This window comes from Hipposideros armiger, unplaced genomic scaffold, assembly GCF_001890085.2.
Source record: "Hipposideros armiger isolate ML-2016 unplaced genomic scaffold, ASM189008v1 scaffold_224, whole genome shotgun sequence".
Taxonomy (NCBI): Eukaryota; Metazoa; Chordata; class Mammalia; order Chiroptera; family Hipposideridae; genus Hipposideros; species Hipposideros armiger.
Genome location: NW_017731574.1, coordinates 261,594 through 285,318, shown reverse-complemented (window position 1 = coordinate 285,318; position 23,725 = coordinate 261,594). Strand labels below are relative to the sequence as shown.

The 23,725-nt window shown below is 42.8% G+C and overlaps 1 protein-coding gene across 6 annotated transcripts in view; it reads left to right on the top strand.

Annotated features, from left to right (window-relative positions):
* Positions 1–6,439, top strand: part of LSM14A (LSM14A mRNA processing body assembly factor) — a 59,167-nt gene extending 52,728 nt beyond the window's left edge. For 3 of the 6 annotated variants that reach the window (XM_019654509.1, XM_019654514.1, XM_019654511.1), the window contains 2 exons: positions 3,233–3,315; positions 4,493–6,423. In XM_019654509.1, coding sequence (XP_019510054.1) covers positions 3,233–3,315; positions 4,493–4,535 — 126 coding nt within the window. In that variant the 3' untranslated portion in view covers positions 4,536–6,423. The other 3 variants (XM_019654510.1, XM_019654513.1, XM_019654512.1) reach the window with 3 other exon arrangements.
* Positions 6,440–23,725: the final 17,286 nt, after the last annotated feature.

Sequence of the window (23,725 nt, the reverse complement as noted above, 5' to 3'; positions counted from 1 at the left end):
TGGCAGCAATTTCATTGTCCAATATTTAAAACCGGCCACTGTTGAGATTCCTCTTGAAGGATCAGTGTCAGTGGCTTTTGGGTCTGGTCTGTTAATTTTGATGCCTTTGATATTGTCTCATCATAGCCAAGATTGCTAAAAATTAGCCTCAAGTCATTAGCTCAGACTGTCCAGCCGTGGTGGCCTGATGGAGCTGCAGGCTTCTGACTTGTAAAATTGCCATTCCAGCTGGGAAACTGGGTCTTAGAAACAAGAAAATGCCTTTTGTTTATCACCTTCACTGCTCTTTATTGCTCTTGCCAATGATATTTTTTGTTTTGCTTACAGAATTCAGTAGCCTTTTCACAAGTATTTGCCCTTAACTTCTCTGCAATATTTGATACTGATGACCACCCACCCAACTTAGAGTCTTTCTTCCTAGTTTTTTTAATACTCTTGATTGATTGATAGAGAGAGAGATATACACACACACACACACACACACACACACACATATATATCATATCACATGTTCCTCAACACAGCCTATAAGGCAGCTCATGATCTGCCTCCTCCTCTAAGTGAGAAGTCTAGTGCTGTCTCTAGCGCTTGTTGCCAGTGGGACTCCCCTGTTCTTCATTCATTCTGCCACAGATATGTGGACCTTCTTGCTCTTGTTTAGTAACAAGCTTATTCCTATCTCAGTACCTTTTTACCCATTCCTTCTGCCTGGAACATTCAGTTTCCTGTTTCTTGGACGCATTCATGCTTGTGTTTGCACTCTTGCATATGCTCAAGCATACCTGCGTGCACTCAAACTTTCTCTCTTTTTCTCTCCCTCCCTCCTTCCCCTCTTCACTCTCCTTCTCTCCCCTCTTCTTCCCCCTTCCTTCTGTGAGCTTATCAATTCATAGCTTCTGGTCAGTTTTTCAGCTTGGACCTGTATACTTCCACCTGCATTTCTCTATCTTCACCTGCTTTGTGTCCTGTGATCAACTTAACCTTCCTCAGAATGACCTCATCATCTTCCTGCCTTCCCATCATCTCAGCGTCCTCCCAGTGTTTGCATTGGCTAATGGTATACCGTTCTTTCTGTCTCTGAGGAAGTGGGGGTATCAATAATCATGGTGCGTTTCCACATCACCACATTTTTCCCTTTGTCATGTCCTTGCCCACTACCCCCAGGAACCCACTCATTGGTGTTCAGAGCTTCAGCCTCGCTTTGCCTCACTTTAGACATATCAGCTACCTGTTAAAGAACCTATGACAACTTGTTGAAGACTACATTGAGTCAACTTAGTTTGAGAAAAAATACATTTAAATTAGACTTGGATCCCAATGAGAATTGTAGTAATTGTTGCTTGTATGACCTCAATTGAGTCGTTAAACCTTTTAGGCTCTCTGTTTCGACATTTGTGGAAAGTGAGTTGCATAGTTTTATCTCAGATACAACTTTTAGAGATCATTCAAGTCAGAGTTGGAAGGCATCTGAGAGGTCTGACCTCCTGGCCAACCTGTAAATGTCTTCTGTAGTATCCCTTACAGGGGCTGGGGCTTACTCTTCCTGAGAACATGCATATCATCCCAGGGGCTCTGATTATATGAATTTCACAGACATGCTCACAATTTGGGTCAAAATCTTTTTCCCTTTATCTTCAAACTATTAGTTTACCTTTGTAAACACAGAATATGTGTACTCTTCTTCATAATTTTTCAGATATTTGAAAAAAATAACTGTTATGTTGTCTGTATAAGACTGAACTGTTACTTCACTTTATCTGATCTTTGAGTAACCAGTGTATGCACTTTATTAATGCAAACATTTTTTTGAAGCCTTGTCTCACTGTTAGTCATTTTAAGCTGTTAGCTGAAACACCTATCACATATATTACAGAATTAGAATGCATTGTAGAGGTTGTCTGCATGAGTCTTTATCTGCAAGTGTATCCCTAACCAGGTAATCCAACCTGTGCTTGGATGTTTCAAGGAGTGATAGATTCACTGGACCCTTGGGCATTGCCCTGGTGGTTAAAAGGTTCTAATGTGACATTGCACTGCCTCCTCTTCTTACTGTGAGGGTCCCACTTGATATAGCCATCCCCATTTCTCATCACCCTTTAACTTACCTGGTTCAAGCAAGTTGACTCATAGTCACTTCTTATATACACTGTGCTTGATTCCAACTCTGACCTCATTCATTGACCAAATATATTGAATTTTTCATATATGCCAAGCTTTATTCCGACATTGGTGATAAGCAAAACAGATGCAATCCCAGCCTTCTTGGTGTTTATAGTCCAGTGGGAAGTCTGACATAGCTAAAAGTCAGGCTGGCCTCCCTTTCACTGACCCTTTACAGCCTTGCCCAGGGTTTGCTCTGTCCTCGGAAACTTCTCTTCCTTCCTCCGCTGATTTCTTCTGTTTCTTACCTTCTGTGGTATCTGCTTTCACCAGCACACATTTTAAATACGTTCATTTTCCCTATTTCATGTTTTATTTTGTTCTGTATTGCCAGCTAGATGGGAGCCTCTTGGCATTAGTAAATATATATTCTACTTTTCTTTCCACCAAAACACCTTGCTCAACATGGAGCCAGATGGGCTTGAAGTAAGTTAAGTCCTTAGCATGTCGATAGGAATACACTACTTTAGCCTTCAGTGAGGACACCAATTCATCAGTGTGGTTAGTCCTTGAATGTCCATTCCAAAGCTTAATAACCCTTCTGTCTGCCATGAGAACCCTGACTTTCTCAGGAGGCTATGCCTTCTAAATCATATCTGGCACATTTAAAGGTAGCCATAACAAGTGATCACTGTTACATAAAGATTTACTTTCAGGGGTTAAGCTCATTTCTGAGACATCATCTATACCTCTCAGAGGTGGATGTCAATGACATTTGCAGCAGCCTTTGTGTAATGGTTGGCTTTGTTCTTTGTGCTCTATTGGCATGAATCATTACAGTTTTGAGGTGAACATAGGTAATCTGGTTGTTTAATGAAAACATGGGTAAGATGGGATCATTTATTTTTAGTACTCCTTAAAAATATTAGCCAAACTAGAACTTCTCTCCCACCCTACCCCCAATACATAGTTAGGAAACCAAGGACCCAGAGAGGTTAACTCTTGAACTAGGTACAAGCTAATAAAGCCAAAACTCACTCTTTTTTACTTCCAGCCCAGTTTTCCTTAAGGATAATGTTAGAATCATAAACTTGTGTTGAGCTTGGTCCTATGGTTCTTTCTTTTTTGGCAGGGAGGAGATCAGGCCAGGATAATAAGAGGGCAACCAGCTCCTATTTTATATGGTGCTGCTAAGAGGTTAAGCCACCAGGGTGGGTAAGACAGATTGCTTTCCACCTAAGTCTGTGTTTCTCCAGAGACAATGAGGTATCTGAATAATCTCAGCATGGTTCTCTCTCTCCCTTTCACCCTTTTCTTTTCTCTCTTTCCCTCTACCGCTGTCTCCCCCCTCTCTTCTCCCTTCTCTCTGTCTCTTTCCCTCTCTCCATTTCTTTTTTGCCCTTTTTTTTTTAACCTTTCAGAAAACCACAGCTTTTGGACCCTAAAAGGCCTGGACTGAACAGCTTCTGAACGGTTAAAAAAAAAAAAATCAGGGCATGTGAAGGTTGGCCTTGGTGGGAGACAGCAGGATCATATTCAGCCTATTTCTTTGAGCACCAACTTACACCATGCCATATGTATTCCAATTTAATAACATTGTATAAATGTTATTGGTGTTGTATACACAGGTAAAGTTCAGTCTTCAACATAGAAATGTGTATTTCTAATGGTGAGAATCAGCAGAAAAAAATCAGGTGTGTGGTAACAACTAGTCCTGAGGAAAATAGAAGCCCCCGGCTCTGATGCTGTGTGCAGGCCTTTAGCTGAGGGTTAGTCTCAACTGGAAAGCTAGAGACTCCTTGAGATTTTTACTGCTTTCTCCCTCATTACTTGGTAAAATCTCCCAGTCACCTCTGTGATTTTCAGAACTGATTTCAAATTTAAAAGTTATCCTTTAAAATGAATTTCTAAATCATGCCATAAAACTTTGGAGAGAAAATCTGTTTTACTGTCTAGCTACTTTATTAATTAATAATGACATCAAAGACTTAGGGATTTTATTAATCTTCCAAAGTATGTTGGTTGTATTTAATGAGTTTAACTAGTATGTTGAAGGTTTGATGAAGTTCTATCATTGATTTTAAAGATTATTAGGATGGCAATCAAAGATAGTGGGGTTCGCCTGTATATTGGGGTAGGGTGGGACGTTCTTGGTGGGACCAGCCCACTGTTTTAAACTCTACTAACTAGAAAAATGCAGTTAACAGAATAACGAGCTTCTGCCGGGTGTGGAAGTTGTAAAACGTGTTTGCTAGAAATCAGTGGTACAGATTTGTCCATGAAAGTAGAAGGAGGGTCTGTGTAAAGGCGATAGGAAATGTACTTAAGGAAGTTAGAACTTATCAATTAACCAATAATTTGAAACATAAACTAATTTTTTTTTCCTTTTTAGAAAGACAACAAAGTTTCTGCGTAGTCTACAAACAAGTCTTTGAAAATAGGTGAATTTCTAGCTTTTCATGGTCCTGAGAATTGCTTTCAGTCTTTACCAAGAAAGAAGAAGTGAATTCGCTGTATATTTGTCACCAGCACTGGGTTTTTTTGTTTGTTTGTTTTTCTGCTTAATTTCAAAGATACAATGCAGTTATATTGGGGGTGGGGGGATGGCTCATCTTCAAAAATGAGCATTAAATATATTTGGAATAGCAGAAGGTTAAGTAATTTCTTATGTATAGTTAAAGTAAAGCAGTAAGTACTTCAATGAGACTTATAAGTATTTTTTCATCACTGAGAGGATTTTTCTTATCACTAAATTGTATTTGGCAATTATTGTAAGTTGCCTGCAGATAGGGCCGTGATACTGTGTTTTGAGCCACAGGAGAGGGTGTGTGTGTGTGTGTGTGTGTGTGTGTGTCTGTCTGTCTGTCTGTCTGTCTGTCTCTCTCACCCTTTCTTTCTTTTTGGAAATCCTGTAATATCCCTTTTGAGGTAGCTTATTTCGTTAGTTAGGATGCTGGATGTTAGAGAATTTTGTCAGTCAACTATGTATACACAGTAAATACTGTTTCTTAGGCAAAGGTAACTTTTTTATATAGTTGTAAAATTCCATTATATTCCATTGCCAAAGAAACATTAAGAACTTTGTATAGCTGTATAAAAAGCAACTAATTTTTTAAAGAATAAACATTTTAAAGTCAGCAAACATACTGTGTCCTTGCAGAAGTTGATGTGCTAAGGAGCAGAGCTATGGGTGGGTCTTTTATTCATAGCTTTCCAGGGTTCAGATTTTTTTTTTTTAATGTCTGGAACACAGATGAAGATTTGATACATTCTTTCATTATCTAAAAAGGATAAATTACTCATGCTCATTATAAGAACTTCATTTTGTAGTATATGGCATATCACAGGATTTGTCCAAATAATATTTTCAGTATATAAATGTAAATGATCATAGATAAGAATGTACTTAGCTGTATTTTCAAATAAGTTACACCCCCCACCCCCCGCCCTTTAAGACTTAAAACTAGGCATCAGTTAACCCGTTCTCTCTGATATGCCTAGAATTTTGTAGTGATAAGTTGACTCATTCCATTATATTTCAGGAGGATTCAGAGTGTTAGAAATTATTTTGGTAACCTATGAGATAACACTGGTCCTTGGGCCTGTGACCCACAGGTGACTGAGTATAGAGTTCATTGCTAATTATAAATTACTAGTAAATCTTTTTGATATTTTAAGCTATAGTGAAAAAAAAGTCTGGCCACTTTTGTGTTTTTATGAAGGCCATGGAATAAAGGGATCCAAAGATTTAAGTATTTTTATCTCTTGATTTTTGTTAACTTTCTCCTTAAACTATTCAGTAGTGATAAAGATATGGAAAGCTGCACTGTGGGAGAATTGGAATATTTAAAGATGGTTGATATTTCTAATTTTAATTTTATATCTTTTGTATAGCTCTACAAGAAAATGTTTTGTAATTTGGTTTCATTCATTTCAGTACTGGGCAGCCATAATTTAGATAATATTGTTTAATACTCTTTGCTTGCATGTTAACCAAACCTTTTAGAGGACACACAAATCATGATGCTCAACACATTTCTGAGCCATTCTGAACATCAAAGCAAGTGATATGACTATTCCTGTGTAGACTGTTTGAGATGTCCTGGGCTGATTTCAAGAAGAAAAACTGTAAATACTAGTTCTACATGCTCTGAAAGTATGAATTCACGCATTTCCCGAGCCCTCTGGGTCACATGACTTAGGGCATTTGGTGCCCCAATACTAACTGGCAGCATGGCATACCTGCAGTGCACCTTACAATATTAAAGCAAGGTTTTTATTCTGGGAGAGAATAAAACACTTCAATAAAAAATGTTCGTCAAAGTTCTTTCTCTTTAAATAGTAATATTCTCTTAGAAAGAAACATAATGAAAGGCATCTTTGAAATGTCAGGCGAAATTATGGTCATGTTTATATTCCCTAAAATAACCAAATTAATTTCTCTTTTTCTAAGATTTATTTATTGTTATGTGTGTTTAGGTAAAGGTGGAAAGCCCTGTCTCCCCCTCTAGAGAGCACACCACACCAAATTTAAAATCTGTGACATGAAGAGACAGCCAAGTGGGAAACCTCAGGCTAGAATGTGCCCTCTGTGGGCAGGCAGGTCCAAAAGAGGAGCGAGGGAAAGACAGACTCGTCCTCAGTTCACCTATTAGATGGACCATGTCTCCCTCCAAAACAGAACTTAATTCGAGGGGTAGGGAGAGAGGTCAGGAATGTTAATCTAGCTCAGTGGCTCTTAATTACGGGTTGAACTGACATCCTAGGAGCGTTTAGGAATGTGAGGGGATGTGTTTTTGGTTGTCACAATGACTAGGGACCACCACTGGTATTTGAGAATAAGGCTCAGGGATGGTAAATGTCCTACACTGTGCCTGACAGTGCCATGTAATCAGTTATCCAGACCAAAGTGTAGCAGTGGCCCTTCCACATTGAGAAATACTCACTGAACATACTCCACATGGAAAGAGTGGGGACTTAATTCCCCTGTCCCTCGTTTTTAAAAACACTAAACTTAACTTTACGTAGGACAGGTATAAAGGGACCTTACTTCTAGTAGCACTGTCAACATTTTGGAAACCCATTAGCACGGTAGGAGTTACTGCTTCATCATCCAGTTCTCTCTTAGTGGTTCACAAGCCTCTTATCAGTCATCTGAGGAGCGTTTTTAAAGTACAGATTCTCACTCTCCACATCTAGTGAGTCTGATTCTGAAGTTCTGCAGCTGAGCCTGGGAATCAGCCTAAGTCCCACAGATAGTTCTGACTGGCCAGGCTTAGAAAGCCCGTTTTAAAGCATCAAGGCTGGTTCATCTCATGTAGCGCCCTCCTTGAAGGGCCTTGGTGTCATTTCTTCAGTAGGAGTATTTTTTTGTCGCCCCATCCTTCCAACTCCAATATATCCAGGCTGTGACTGGGACATGAAGACAGGGAAAGAGCTAAGTGGCAGGAGGGGGATTTCTACAGGACAGAATCCTGGGGAACAGAGATTGAGCCTTAAGTTTCCTCCAGGGTTTGCTTTGCATACTGAGACTGAGTGTTTTATTCCTAGCATACAGGAAGTGAGTGTGTGTTGTGTCTGTGTCTCAGTTTTACATGGCTGTTGTCCCTGCCTCTGGGTTAGAGGCCTGACAGAGAAGCTGTTCCTTCTGCAAACTCCTGTGTTAATAGCTCAGATCTAAGCATGTCTGGATTCAGTGTTGCAGGATTTCTCTGTTCTGTTAGTTTAGAGACTATAAGCTGATTTAAACTGACTGGGGAGTGTCACCATAGAAGGTAAATCAAAGTGAGCAATCTCTTCTTAAAGGAGCTCAGAGGTCACCAATTTGCTTAGGTTAGGACTATGTTCTTTAAAGATGATAAGTATTAGTATAATTGGAATCAAACTCAGGGAAGTAAAGTAGCACCATTTATCCCAGAACCTCAGGAAGCTAAATGGGGATTTGCTCAGAGCAGGCTGCCTTAACTTCTCCCAAGATGGAGACAGGGACAATTCCTTGGAAGAGATATCCCCTGAGTAGGAGTTGGTCCAGTGAGGGAAGTAAGGGAGAGTGTAGCTTTGAGTAGCAGATGCTCCGAGAGGCCAGCGGCAGCCAGCCAGCCTATGTGCACAAAGAAGCTGGAGGTGTGGGTCCCAGTCACTGCTCTTGGGATAATCCCAGCCTCCTGAGGACGAGTGATGCAAAGGTCCTTATGCTGTTTTTCAGAGTCAGTGTTAGTAAAAGCAAGTTTGTGGTTTGGAGACATTTATAACTCCGGCTCCAGGAACACGTGGTGAGACTATGAATCAAGTGTGGTTTCTGTTCTCGGTGATGGTGCCGAGCCGTGAGCCAGTGCTACGGCTGTCCTTTACGTTCCAGCTGGGTTCCTATTTAACAGACTTGGCTGACTGATACAAATGTTCCTAGGTTTAGTTCATAAACATATCAAAATAGACCTGAATCTGATTCCAGTTCATAATGAATGTTGGTTTTAAGGAAATGCTTCAAAATGTACTGTCGTCCAATGTTGTGGTTTATACAGAAACAAAGCAGCTCTGTGAGACCAAAGCATATTTCTGTTCAATAATGAGGTTTTTTTTAGGGTGACTCATACTTTAGGTGCACAGAAACAACCGAGAGCAGCCAGCAAGGAGCCCATAACCCAGAGTGTCCTGCCTTTGCCTCCAGACTTGAAGAGCAGCCTTGGAGTAAGAGAGACAGCAGAGTGCCAGCCCTCAGGGGGTGTGAGAAGCCTGGGCCCGGGCAAGATCATCATGAATTCCAGTAAATGCTTTGCAGCCATCCCAGTACAGAGGACAGGGACATGTTTACTAGAAATCCAGAGTGTGCTTCTGTAATCTTGGCACTCACCTAATCCTGATAATCCGTGGGTGTTAGCCTCATGAAGGATTGCTGATGAGAATGCAAATCCCAGCATTGCAACTCAGGGGTTTGCTTGTGCCGAAATGGTTCTGTAAATTTTTTCTTTATCCGTTGGTTGGGTGATGGTTATCCCTTGCTCCATTCCCAGTGTTTGATTGCATTTCTTTGTCCCAAAGTGAGCGCTGAGTCTTACAGGTTGCAGTTGATGGTATTAGGTATAGTTTTGTTTTGTTTTTGTAAAAGTAATACACTGTAAAAACAATATGGGCAGTACTGAAGATGGTTTTTAAAAACATAAAAGAAGAAAGGGGGTGACCAGTTAGTTCAGTTGGTTAGAACGTGATGCTGATAACACCAAGATTGCCGGTTCGATCTCCACATGGGCCTCTGTGAGCTGCACCCTCCCTAAAAGAGTCAACTATGCCATTGTAGCCTGAAAGCAATGTGTAACCAATAACCATGGCTGCTTCCCAATAAAGTTTTAAAAAGAAAAAAATCATCTACAGTTTCACCACCCAGACCTAACTATTTGAGTGTATATCCTGCCTGGCGTTCTGTACAGGTGTGTGCTTGTCAACCAAAATGGATTCACGGTATATGTACTGTTGTGAAACTTGCTTTTTTCATATATATTAAACAGCCCCATTTTGTTTTGAAATATAATATGTATACAGAAAAGTACGCATATCACAGTACCTATGTAACAAGCACCCAGATCAGAATCAATATTAACAGTACCCCCAGAAACCCCCCACACACACAATTTCCAGTAGCCCCCTGCATGCTCTAGGATAACTACTATCCTGACTTCTAACAGCATAGATTGCTTTCACTTGTCTGTTCTTTAAGTGGAATTATATATACTTTTTTGTGCTTAGCTTCTTTGCTCAACATTGTCAACCATATTGTTGCATTTGGCTGCAGGCCTTATTGCAGTATAGTATTTCATTGTGTTAACAGACCACAATTTATCCATTCTGTTGATGCCACATTTGGGTAATTTCTAGCTTTTGGCTGTTAAAATAATGCTGGCAAGTCTTTTCCTCCACAAGACAAGCCAGAGCTAGAGTGGGTGAGAGGAACAGTTTTAACACTTTTTGAGGACTTAGAGTATGGTGAAAGAGTGCCCAGCTATAGTGCCACTCCACACCAGTGTGCTACTGCAGGTAATTAATTGCTAATCATAAAGTACCAGAAAACCCTGATGTACTGTCAGTGTAGACATAGATGTTACACAGTAGAGCAGATTCAGGGTTAATCCGCTCCCACCACCATTGTCCCAGTGGTAGCACTGGAGTATTTCTTGGCGTACGAACCTGTTCCAAATGTGAGCTTGGTGTCCTTGCTTCCTCCCCTCCTGGTAAAACCTGTTACTCTCTTGAGGCTCGTGTGATCCTCTCTCCTGATTTGATCATCTACTGCCCATCATCTTGAAAAACTTGATACCTGCCTTCGTCTTCTACACTTCTATGACTTTAGCTTCTTTGTTGGGAGCCCCCAATATAACCATACTCATGGCTATGATTTCTTAACATCAAAAAGATAACAGCAAATTTGGCAAAGGGAAAAGATGAATAGGCAAAGTCTGGGAGAAACCAGGCTCCAACTTTCAGAGGGGACTTTGAAAGGAGTCACACAAATTGTCCTTCATTCCCCCAACAATGAGTTGTTACAACATGTAGGATGTTGTGTACCAGGGAAGCTCATTAGAGACTCCCTTCCCAGGGTTGCGATGTAGGGCTTGTTATGTAGGCACCCCCTGCTTGGCACAGACCAAAATCCCAGACTCCCAGAAGTAATGCACAAGTAAACCACATTGTTGGTTACAAACAGTTTAGGCATAGTGAGCCACTTTTATCAGTTCTGGGAATGGTGGGATCCCTCCTGAAATCCAAGTTTCCAGATGTCAGCCAAGGGCCCAGCTTGGAAGCAGGCCTTATAAAGAATAGCACTCGCCTGCTGTGTACCCGTCCCTCATTCTGATTCCTCCCTTCCCTGGTCCTGTGATCTTTCCCTCTCATTCCCTCCCACAAAGCTGTGGACACAGCTGGACCTTATCCACCAACCTCAACTGCATCACCTCTGAATCATGAGTTTAGACACCCCACACTTTCATCTTCCAACTGGCCTGTTCAAGAAAACTTTTTTAAAAGTACAGTGAAAAATAAAAAATACAGTGATCTAACCACTCCCTTGCTCAGTCTTTTTAGCCTGGTGCAGACCTCCAGCTCAGGGATCTTTCTATTTTGGATTCATTAGCTCCCTCCTTTGTTTTGCTTTCCTTAACCACCATCTCCAACCAGCTCCATGATCCTTCATCTATCTTGCAAATACCCTAAACTCCCTTCCTCCTCTTGTGCTCCTGCCCGAAAGCATCCCCCATCCAGATTGTCAGTATTCACCCAGAGGGCTGAGTCCTGCGGAAAAGAATTGAGTCACAATTGAGTAACAGTACCACTGTAAATCTGATGACTGCTCTCTGCTGGGCCCTCGACATTGCCAGCAAAACTTAGTACTTTGCAATCAGCAGCAAATGGCTTTGCTGTCTATTTCAAAAGGAACTAAAGAATATTGGAAGGAAACTGCCTCAAGCACTTACCACACTCTAAACCAACCTCATCTACATCCAGCCTTTTCCTGGTGACCCTATAAAAGCAGAGAAAAAAACTGATCAAAAAGCTGCTTGTGCTCCAGCTCCCTAACTCCCATCATTCTCAGACTAAATCAATTTACCTTTTTCTACCTATATCTTCAACTTGATAATGGATCCTTTCTATTCGTGTTTATGCCGATATACTATATAGCATTAATGTGTTAATCATATTAATATATAATTGTACTTATGTAGCATATTTAGTTATTATGTTACAAACTCCTATTATTTTAAGAAAATTATGCTTGATTCCAGTTCCCATGTAGCTCTTTACCTGTCATGATGCCTGATCTCCCTTTCACTTTTGTTTTTTAAGATTTTTATTGGAGAATTGTGGGAGGGGAACAGTGTTGGGGAATTGGGGAAGGGGAACAGCCAAGTTGTCCTTCAATCTTAGTTGTGGAGGGCGCAGCTAGCTCAGTTCCAAGTCCAGTTGCCATCCAGCCACCCGTTGGCAGCTCGCGGCCGCTCAGCTCAAGGTGCCGTGTTCAGTCATAGTTGCGAGTGGGCGTAGCTCACCCTCCCATGCGGGAGTTGAACAGGCAACCTTGTTGTTAGGGCTAGGTTGCTCTCACCAACTGAGCCATCCAGCCACCTGTTGGCAGCTCAGCTTGGGCGCAGCTCACTGGCCCATGTGGGAATCAAACCAGTGACCCTGTTGCTCAGAACTCGCGCTCAACCAACTGAGCCACTCTGCCAGCCCCGGCTCTTTCACTTCTTAACCCACTTGATCTATTCCTTTTGATATGGTCACCAATGATCTCCAGTGAGCCTTTCCAGTTTTCCTCCCTTGTTTGCTTTACAGAAGCATTCTGTACAGTTGACCGCTTCCTTAAAATACTGTATGTTCCTGGCTACCATTTTCAACTGTTCTTCCTGCTGCCCTCTAGCTGCTGTTCTCAATCTGTTTACCTGATTCTTCCACCACTCCATCTTGATTGTGTGCCTCAGAGTTCTGCTTCAGCTTTTTTCTCTTTTTTAAGCTGCATACATTCTGGCATCAACCCCTATGGCCTTAACTATATGGCGGTATTTTCAAATTCACGTATCTAGCACACATCTCTTTCTGACCCTAGATCTGACATCTTGATAGCTGTACTTGACGGTCTTATAGTAGCTCCTCAAGTTGAATGTTTCCCAAACTGAATTAGTCTTCCCTCTACTTTTCTTCCAGTGTGCTTGATCCCAGTATGTAGCAGCACCATCTCCTCACCTGAATATGCTAGAAATCTGGAAGTCATCCTTGACACTCTGTTTCCTTCAGTTGCACCAGCATCACACCTGTTACCAAGTTCTGTCAATTCTACTTTCCAAATATCTCTAATACCTCTTGTATGTTTTTAATTATTTTGATAGGAGATATGTGTGCATGTATGTGTTCTCATTTAAATCCCTCAGATAGGCTTATAATGAAAGGCAGCAGTCATGTTGATAATCTTTTTCCCTTCCTGCCCCTAGTCTTCTGTTTTTAGTTTTGCTGATTTTCTATGGGAAAGGGGAAACAGTTGATTCAACAAATATTTGAGCCCTTACTGTGGAAGAGGTAAAGTTCCAATTGCAAAGTAAGCAGCAGTGAACAAAACAAACCCAACCCATATGGGAGCTTGTCTTCTGGAGACAAAATAAATGAGTAAAATATGTTAGGATGCTTAAGTGCGATGGAGAAAAAGCCACGAAGGGGGACAAGAAAGAGTGTATGGGCTGGAGAGAGGATTGCAACTTCCAATTTAAAATAAATTAGGGAAGCTGATATTTGAGAAATGACGCAAGAAGGTGACTGGATATTCAAGCAGAAGAAACTAGCTGCAAAGATCCTGACACAGGAGTGAAGCTAGCATGGCTGGAGTGGAGTGAGGGAGGAAAAGGTGATAGAATATGAAGTAAGAGAGTAAGTGGAGGTCAGGCAGGGAGTGGAGGCAATTGGATTTGGAACAGAGGAGTGATAATATGACATTTTTTTTAATGATTTTTAATTGGGGAACTGGGGGAGGGGAACAGCATTGGGGAATCGGGAAAGGGGAACAGACAAGTTGTTGTCCTTTTGTTCTTCAGTCTAGTTGTGGAGGACATCGCTTCACTGGCCCGTGTTGGTATTATCATTGTGCTCTTCCTGGGTGAGGCAGTCACTCGCCAGCCATTGGACGGCGGCTCACGGCAGCTCATGAAAGCTTATGCCAGCTGCCGCCAGCCCCACTGCAGCCTATTCACGGCAGCCCAGCTCCAGGTCAAGATGTTGTTCACCATCTTAGCTGTAGAGGGCGCAGTGTCACTGGCCCTTGTGTGGGATCCGAACCAGGGCCCTGATGCTCAGAGCTGGCATCCCAAGCCAACCCCCAACCAATGCGCCACTCGGCCGGCCCACAATGTGACTTATTTTAAAAAGAATCTCCAGCTATGAGTTGAGAATAAGCTACACAGTCGGGCAAGAAGCAGGGGGGCCAGTGCAGTAGTGCAAAGTGTTTCTCCCTGTTCCCTGGCAGTTGGATCATGGGGCCTCGACTTTCAATACTGAATCTGTTGCAGAGGCCTTTGTGCTGGAGTCCTCTGGTACCGGGGCCATTGGTATCCTCAGGAGATTGTTCCTCTGGCCAAGGCCTTACTGTATACATTCACACCGTTAAACAGTAAATAATAGGATACAGTCAAAAGTCTTCCTCTTCTCATTGTCCCTCAGACTTATAGTTACCCTCTCCACATGGAGCTAGGTTATTTCCAATTTTTGCTAGTACAAACAGTGCTGAAATGAACCTTCATGAGTCATTTCACGAATAGGTGAATTTATCTGTAAAACAAATCCAATAACTGGAAACTCTGGATAATAGGAGACAAAACTTTATCTGTATTCTCCTGGAAAAAGTTCCTCTCCAAATTTGTGTGTACACGCGTGTATAAAGGATAAAGGATAAAGGATACCTACATCCTCCTTTTACTAATATGTCAGCCGGAAAAGCCTGTATAAACTGTTCTTTACTTTGTTTTTTTCCACCTGTTTATCAACCACCTGATATGAAGATATACTGTCTTAACCCACACACACACATACCCACACACACACAGATTCACACATCATTGCTCTGTATTTTATTAATATACTTACTGTAATACTTGATTACAGTTAATATGTTATATTTATTACAACAAAGTAAAGATCATGAATGAACTAAGTAGTATAAACCCCATCTATATTTCCTTTCTTACCAAATGTTTTATTCTTTCTGCTATTAAAAATTGCCTTACTGGGCCAGCTGAGTGGCTCAGTTGTTTAAAGCTCATTCAAGAGTGTGAGCTCTGAGCAACAGGGTCGCTGGTTCGATTCCCGGCCCGAGCTGAGCTGCCAACAACTGCCAACAGGTGGCAGAATGGCTCAGCTAAAAAAAAAAAATGCCTTACTTAACACATGTTGGTTGACTTTAAAAACTGAAAACTAGGGGCCGGCCAAGTGGTGCGTTGGTTAAGAGCTGGCTTGGGATGCCAAAGGGCCCTGGTTCGGATCCCACATATGAAGGCCAGTGACACTGCCCTCTGCAGCTAAGATGGTGAACAGCAGCTCAACCTGGAGCTGGGCTGCCGTGGGTTGCTGGCGACGGTGTAGGCTGCAGCCCCTGCTGCAGTGGGTTGCCATAAGCTGCCCCCAGCAGCCAGCGTGAGTGGCCATCCAGAGGCCAGCGACTGATCTGCCTCGCCCGGGAAGAGCGCAGTGATGGTGCCAGCTTGGGCCAGTGAAGCAACGTCCTCCACAACTAGACTGAAGAACAAAACAACAGCAACTTGTCTGTTCCCCTTCCCCCGATTCCCCAGCGCTGTTCCCCTCCCGCAATTCCCCAATAAAATCTTTAAAAAAAAAAGCTGAAAATAAACAATATTCTGCTATGATTTCATAAGAATTCTTTAGCACAGAACCAAGTGGTTTGCCTTCCCTACAGTTCTAATCATCAATGCCATTCACCATGTTCTTTCACTAGATCTCCCTCTTGCTCAGATATCAGAGGTCAAATCCATCCTTCGTGTCTTAGTTTTTCCTTATTTCCTTGATGTCTCCTGATTGTTCATCTTGGCCTCCTTCCTGTAGCAGACGTTATTCAAATATTAGAGGAAGCAAAAGAGTTAGTTGCCCTGGAGTTGTGTGTGTGGCCAGGCTGTGTCATCTGACAGGGTTTGCTTTGAGGTAGTGATCTTTATCCTTCAGATCTCTGAATTCCAGAGGTCTTGTTCAGAGGTGCCAGTGTTCCCAGATCCCACAGATACCTACAGAGAAGTCTTCCTTTTACTTGTTTGTTTTGCCTCGGGAGTATGTGGCCTAATTATAGGTCATTCTAATTGCAGCAGTGAGAAACAGGATTGTTCACTCGCTGCTTGTTGTGCAGTCAGACCTTAGATTCGATTTCCTGTTTTCCAGCCTCCTCCTCACTCTTGCCCTCTGTCATACCTCCATTCCTGCTGCCTCAGAGTCGAAAGCATTTCAGAGTTCCAGGCAAGTGGCTCCTCCTGCACAATAGCACTCCAGGGATGGTCCCGGTGGCAGCACCCTCAGCTCTGCCCTAGGTCACCATACTTCTTCCACCTGCTCTCATCAATCTAAAAGTGTGTTGAAAAATACCTCACAGATTCCTTCTTGTCCAATTCTATATTATAAAAATCGTTTTATTTCTGTATTGACATTTTAATATAGTCTTTTAAAAGAAGAAAGGAAACATGTGTAATTGGTTTACCATCTTGAAGCAGAAATCTGTTTGCTTCTAGTGTGAAGCACCTTCAACTCTTGCCGGTAGTATTATCTCTTCATTGGTCACCCTTCATCCACGCTGCACACATCATTTTCTATGCAGTAGCCAGAATGAACTTTGGGGAACACAAATCTCACTGTCAAATTGTATCACGTGTTTTAAAGAAGGCATCTGATATGGAGGCCTCAAGAGATGGCGTCCACCTGGAAATTGTATTACGGCATCTGTGGCCTGTCATGGATGTGATCGTGGCGTCCAACAGCCAGACCTGTACTCACAAGAGCCAGCCCCTGAGCAAGGCCTCCCCTCTCCCCAAGGCCTCAATCCTGGTCGAGGCTTCTGACTCACACATCTAAAAATAAGACACAGCAGTGAGCTAGCAGGGCAGCTGCACACCTCTGGTTCTGTGGCTAGCCGGTGTTCAGCAGCAGTGAGTCCCCATGCCCAATACTGCCACTGTTCTGGACAGCCTAGAGATCCGGCTCAGCTTCCAGCTAGGCCTCGGAGCTGCCCATAACCCGGCACTGGGCTTAGCTCTAGGTTGTGAATGATCAGAACCCCTGGCCTATTCTCTGCATGTGTCTAAAGGGCTTCTTAACAAAGCGAGAAATGCCAGGCCAACCCATACTTATTATAACCTCTCCCTGGGTATCCATGGGTCAGAAGCCTCCCTGTGTCTGCATTCCAGAATGTCGCTGGATTTGCTCTGCAGCTTTCATCATCAACCTAGGTCACGACAAGCTGAAAACATACCTTGTCTGTCTGGGCCAGCTTACTTCTCTTTTGCAGCTGCTACTTAGTTTAAATCTGGGAATCCTGGAGTCTTTTAGACTTCCATTGAACTGAGATGGGACACTGTCCCGGTGTCTATCTGTTGCACAGTCAGAACATAGCTGCTTTTTTCTTTCTCCAGGAATGGAAAGGAGCTGTCAGACATGCTCATTTTTGCATTATCCCTACTTGAACTTACCTTGTTCTCATTTAACTTGAGGCAGGGATGTATAGAATCAAATATTAACACAAGTAATGTCTGTCATAGCCAACTACCAGAAAAGGACAACCAAATGACCTGGCAATGATAGGCCTAAGAAAACTTGGTGGAAAGGCTGGCAATACCCTCACAACTGCTGGCATGAGCCCCAGGGTGCCTTCTAGAGCAGGCTGACATCTTTTCATATTTGATTCCCCACCACCACCACCAAATGAACAAACTGGGTGTGCATTTCTGTCCGCAGCCTTTCAAAATGAAAGAGAAAAGAGAAAAAAATTTAAAAAGCTCTAAGCAAATTAGGAATAGATGGAAATTTCCTTAATCTAATAAAAGGATATTTACCCAAAAAATGTACAGTCAACATCACGTGTAATGGTGAAATATTGAACTCTTTCCTTTTGAGACGGGTGTCAAATCGACAACTCCAATTAATAGGTGAATTATCAACATACACAAAAAATCAGTTTCTATATATAAGCAACAAGTAATTGGAAAATGCAGGGTTAAATATTACCATATATAATATTGGGTCTTCGGAAAAGTCATGATGTATTTTGTCTATGTTTTTCAAAGGTCATTTATCTATTAAAGAACAAAGTTGAATCAATGATATATTGTGTTTTGTTCGATAACCTTTTGCCATCTTTCAGTGAGCTTCATAATTCCTCGTTCACAGAAGGACCTGTCTTTATTTGCAAAAAACTGAACAAGGAGCTGATTTACAGCCTCATCTGAATTGAATGAACATTATACCACACAAGGAGTTTTGAAGAGAGTAAAACAAGTGGAAGTCTGACGGCAGAAGGTCAGGCGAGTATGGTGGGTGTGGCAACACATCCCATCCGAGCTCCAGTAATTTTTGATGGGTGATCAAACTTGTGTGTGGTCTCGCGTTGTCGCAATGGAACACAACTCCTTTACAATTAACGAGCTCTGGACATTCCTGGATGATGGATTCATTCAAACTGTCTAATTGCCAACAGTACACATTCGAATTGATTGTTTGATTCCTTGGTAGGAGCTCGAAAAACACGATACCTTTAAAATCCCACCACACTGAGAGCATGAATCTGATGAATGTCTGCTTTCAATGTCGTTTGAGGTGAATCATCACATCGGGACCAAGACCATTTGCGCACCACATTGCTGTAAACAATCCACTTCTCATCACCAGTTATCAGTCGCTTCAAAAAAGGATCGTTTTCCTCACATTTAATGAGCATATTGCAGATGTTTATACACACCATCAAATGAACTTCTTTGAGTTCATGCGGAACTCAAATATCTAGCTTGCTTACGTATCCCAGCTTCTTCAGGTGGTCGTGAACGCTTGAATAATGGATGTTCAATGTTTCTGCAATCTCTCGTGTCATGTAACGTGGGTTTGACTCAATCAATGCCTTTATTTTGTCGTCATCAACCTTGGTGGGCCTCCCTGACTGAGGAACGTCGTTGAGATCAAAATCACCAGCATGGAATTTCGTGAACCATTGTTGGCACTGACGTTCTTGTAGAGCATTGTCACCGTAAACTTTATGCAACTTTTTACAAGCTTGACACGTGTTCTTCCCTTTATGGAAGTAAAACAGTAAATTATAGCAAAAATGCACAGTTTGGTCTTCCATCTTCAACTTGTTGTAAAATCTCCAAAACTCAACCAAATCGCTCAATTTTTTTTTAGAATGGAGCTAGAACTGTCAGCTGTCAAATGACATAGCAATAACATAGATGCAAATGACTCTAGTACTTCCAAAAATGAACTAGTGCCATCTGTTGCAAACATGCATGACTTTTCCAAAGACCCAGTAGTACCCCGCCAAAAATCAAATACCTAGCAATTTAATGAGAGATGTGCATGACCTCTACACTGAAAACTATAAAACATTTCTGAGAAAAAAAGTGTATCTTCAAGCCCTTAGAGTAGGCGAAGAGGACACAAAAAAATGATAACTATAAAAGACAAAGAAAATATTGATAAACTAGACTTCATTAAGACTAAAAATTTATTTATCAAAAGACATCAAGAGAATGAAAATGGGAGGCACAGCCTCAAAGAGTATATTTACATTATGTAATATCTGCCTTCAAAGGACTCATAACCCAGAATATACATAGAACTAAAAATCTTTTTTTTTTAAAAAAAAGGACCAACAATTCAGGTTTTTTTTGGTTGTTGTTTTTTTAAAGATTTTTATTGGGGAATTGGGGGATGGGAACAGTGCTGGGGAATTGGGGGAAGGGGAACAGACAAGTTGCTGTCGTTTTCTTCAATCTAGTTGTGGAGGACGTTGCTTCACTGGCCCAAGTTGGCACCATCATTGCGCTCTTCCCGGCCGAGGCATATCAGTCGCAGGCTTCTGGACAGCCACTCACTGCGGCTGCTGGCCGCTCACGCTGGCTGCTGGCTACATACGGTAGCCCATGGCAACCCACTGCCACAGGGGCTGCAGCCTACACCATCGCCGGCAACTCAAGGCAGCCCAGCTCCAGGTTGAGCTGTTGTTCAGCATCTTAGCTGCGGAGGGCAGTGTCACTGGCCCTCACATGTGGGATCCGAACCGGGGCCCTCTGGCGTCCCAAGCCAGTTCTTAACCATCGCGCCACTCGGCCGGCCCCAACAATTCAGTTTTTTAAAATCTTTAACACACAATAAATGAGTATATTCAAATATCTAATAAACATATGAAAGATTCTTGACACTCATCAAAGAAATGCAAATTAAAACCACAAAGAGATACCATTCTACCACCACAAAAAATGACCATAATGTCAAGTGTCAGTGAGGAAGTGGAAAAACTGGGACTTGAATAGTGGGAGTGTAAATCGGTACAGTCACTTTGGGAAACTAATGGGCAGTATCTCCTAAAGCTAAATATATATATTTATGATCCAGCAGTTTCCCTTGTTGGGTACATACCCGGTAGAAGTGACTGGCTTAGGTCTACTAACATTTGTATAAGAATGTTCATAGTCATCATAAAAGCCAAAACCTGAAAATAACATGAATGTCCAACAGTAGAATAAATGGTGGTATATTTATCAATGGAATACAGTGAAAAAAATAAAAACTTGCTCTACAACATAAATGAATCTCAGGCATCATGATTGAAATAAACCAGACACTAAAGAGTACATACTGTATGATTTCATTTACATGAAATTAAAAACTGGCAACACTAATCTATGGTGATAGAGATGAAACAGCAGTTATCTGTGGGGGAGGCAGGGTCTGTTAAAGAACTTTATATCTTGAGTGGGGTGGTGGGTATACATAAATGAAAATTTGAACTATGTCCTTAAAATTTGTGTGCTTTATATAAATTAAATGTCAATATAAAAGATACATGGAAGAGGACCTTGGATTCTCTCCATTGCTCTGCCCGTCTGATACCACACACAGGACCCCTGAGTGCATTGTTAACTCCCCCTGCTTCTCCACTCCCCACCCCGGTGCTATGGAAACAGGTTTTTGCATCAAACTCTCCAGTGACTTTGTTTTCTCTTAAGAGCATTCCTTGTAAGACCTAGTCCCTGGAGAACTCCCCTAGCCTTCCCTCGCTTCCTAAAATGAGCCAAAATCCCTTCTTACTTCAGGGCCTTTGCACAGGCAATTTATTTCACCAGTAATTCTCTTCCCCAACTACATAACTGCTTCTCATTTTTCAGATGTCAACTTAATCATTACATGTTCAGGGATGCCTTCCAAGATCTTTCAGAATGCGTTAAGATCTCTTTGCAATAGTCTTCTACCTCTCCACTTTTTCTTCATGTCCTAATTGTACATGCATGTTCACGTTGTTTATCTTTGTCATTTTTGTTTGTTCAAATCTGTCTTCCCCACCAAGTGGGTGTAAGGATCACTTTTGTCTTGTTCACCACTTTATCCCCAGTACCTGGCACAGAGCCTGGCCCATAGTAGGTGCTCAGAAATTTGTTGAATACATGAGAAAGTCATTTAGTGAATTTTTGCTGTTGGCTATATGCAGCACCAAGTGCTGGAGATACAGTTGAGTATGAGATGGATATTGTCCAAGCCCACAGTCCAGAAGGGGTAAAACTTATAGTTTTGTGAGATAAATACTATGACTGGGAAAGTATAGAATTGGGGATTTCAGAGAAGGCTTCCTGGAGGAGGAGGCCCATGAGAGCATGCTTTCAAACAACTCACAGAGCCCCACAACCAGAGGTCCGTCTGGGAGGGGACCAGACTTGTCACAGCTTCTGGACTCATTTCTCTTGGATTTGCCTGTGACTGCGCCGGTGCACACATGGAAACAGCTTGAATTGCTAATTTTATGAGATCCCAGGATTTTTGAGAAATCTCATTTCTTCTTACTGATCTGATAGGCTTTCTGTGAGGTGATGTTTTACACTCAGGATATATATATATATATACACTTTTATTGGGGAACAGTGTGTTTTTCCAGGACCCATCAACTCCAAGTCAAGTAGTTATTTCAATCTAGTTGTGGAGGGTGTTTTTCCAGGACCCATCAGCTCCATGTCAAGTAGTTATTTCAATCTAGTTGTGGAGGGCGCAACTCAGTGGCCCATGTGGGGATTAAACCGACAACCTTGGTGTTATGAGCCTGCGCTCTAACCAACTGAGCTAACTGGCCGCCCCTCCATACATGTTCTAATGCCATATGGCTCCCTTTTCAATAACCCAATCTGCTTGGTGATTCTTGGCTGTGGGGGTGGGGAGAAACCCCTTTCACCATTCACCGCCCAACCCCCCCCCCCCCCCCCCCACACACACACACACTCACACTCACACAGTGCTGTCTGACCTGGCTGGGACACCTGGTTCCCCGAATCTGTTTGATGAAGGGAAGTCTTTTGTGTGTGGTTCTGCCATCTAGCCCCAACATCAAACCTGAGCTGAGTATCCCAGAGCTCTTTGGGGGGGAGTCCAGGCTCTGTGACTGGTCCCCAAGTTTGCACAAGTCCCATTGCCACCAGAAACTCAGCCAGTGACAGCTTTACACTTCCTGCTTGCTAACAATTGAAAACCCAATTGAGATGCTAACTAGACTGTAACTAGGGGCAACCACGTGTAAAATCTCTGATGACAACCACATAGCAACTTCAGAGTTGTCAGGTTGGAGGACTGTGCACTATGTGTTGAAGAAATGAAGACCCAGCCCCTGAGGCCCTCTTTCCCACTGTGCCCAGAGGCAGTAGTCAAGCTGCAGGGTGGCAGTCTGTAAGTTACTCCCAGGCATCAGGCCTGCTGCCAAGGACAGCCATTCTATTGGCCACAGTGCTCTTTTTGTTAGGGCTAATAAATCCCCTCTTGTTTCCATGACAAGGAGTTGGGGTTATTACATTTTGATAACCAAGAGGAGAGTTTGCCCACACTGAGGAGAGGGGACAGAGCTCTGGTTTCTTCAACCAGATGGACCCGAGAAGGTCTCTTATGCCCCTCAATCTTGGCCCGTTGGTGAGTGGACAAATCTGAGGGATTGCTCATTTAATTGTTCAGAACTCCAACAAGAGTGTTCAAGTCCAAACTCTTTATAAGGCCCCAGAATTGACTCTGCAAATGACCCTTTCACAATTCTTGGGAGACAGACACATCCTGCTGGACTGAGGCCACAGGGTACACACACACTGAGCTAGGGTGGTGCCCATGGCCAGGTCCATAGACTGGAAACCGAGGAGAGCAGGGCCTTGGCTCTGTCAGCTGGGAAATAGACTAGAGCTGCCCCTGGCTTTCAGGGTAGCTTGACCTTTAGGCTGCAGCCCCAATGGCTCCACTAAGACCAGAACCTTGCCTGGTTCCCTCCCCAGCACACTTTTCCTCCCTTTTCTAGTCATAAGCTCCTGGACCCCTGACAGTCTGTAGGGCCTGGGAAATATCCCTCTCCACTGTGCAGACCTTCACAGCTGAAGGGCATAACCTCAGGGTGGTCCCTATCCATCCAGCAGCTCCCCATACATCCAGATACCTCTGCTTCATCAAGCCCTGGAGAGCCCTCACGAAGTCCCCTCGCAGCTCCTCCTGCCTGTATGTTATGTGTTCCCTAAGTTGGTACCAGGCATCCTGTCCTGCTTCCAGGGGAATGGGCCTGGAGTCCAGCCCACCCATCAGGAATCTCCCAGGCCCCTGGCCAACCCCAAACCCTCAAAAAAATCAAAGGCAACCTGGGATCTTACAGGTGGGGGTGAGGCAGAAGCAGACGGTTCTGCCTGGCAAGGGCCTCTTGGCCATGGCACAGCCATTCCCAGCCAGTGAAGGATGGAATGGAAACAGGACAACAGTATGCTCAAATGGCTACATATGAGGTCAGACAATTAAGTTCGGGAACTCTTCCTAAAAAAAGGGCCGGCCGAGTGACGTGTTGGTTAAGAGCTGGTTTGGGACGCCAGCTCTGAGCAGCAGGGCCCTGGTT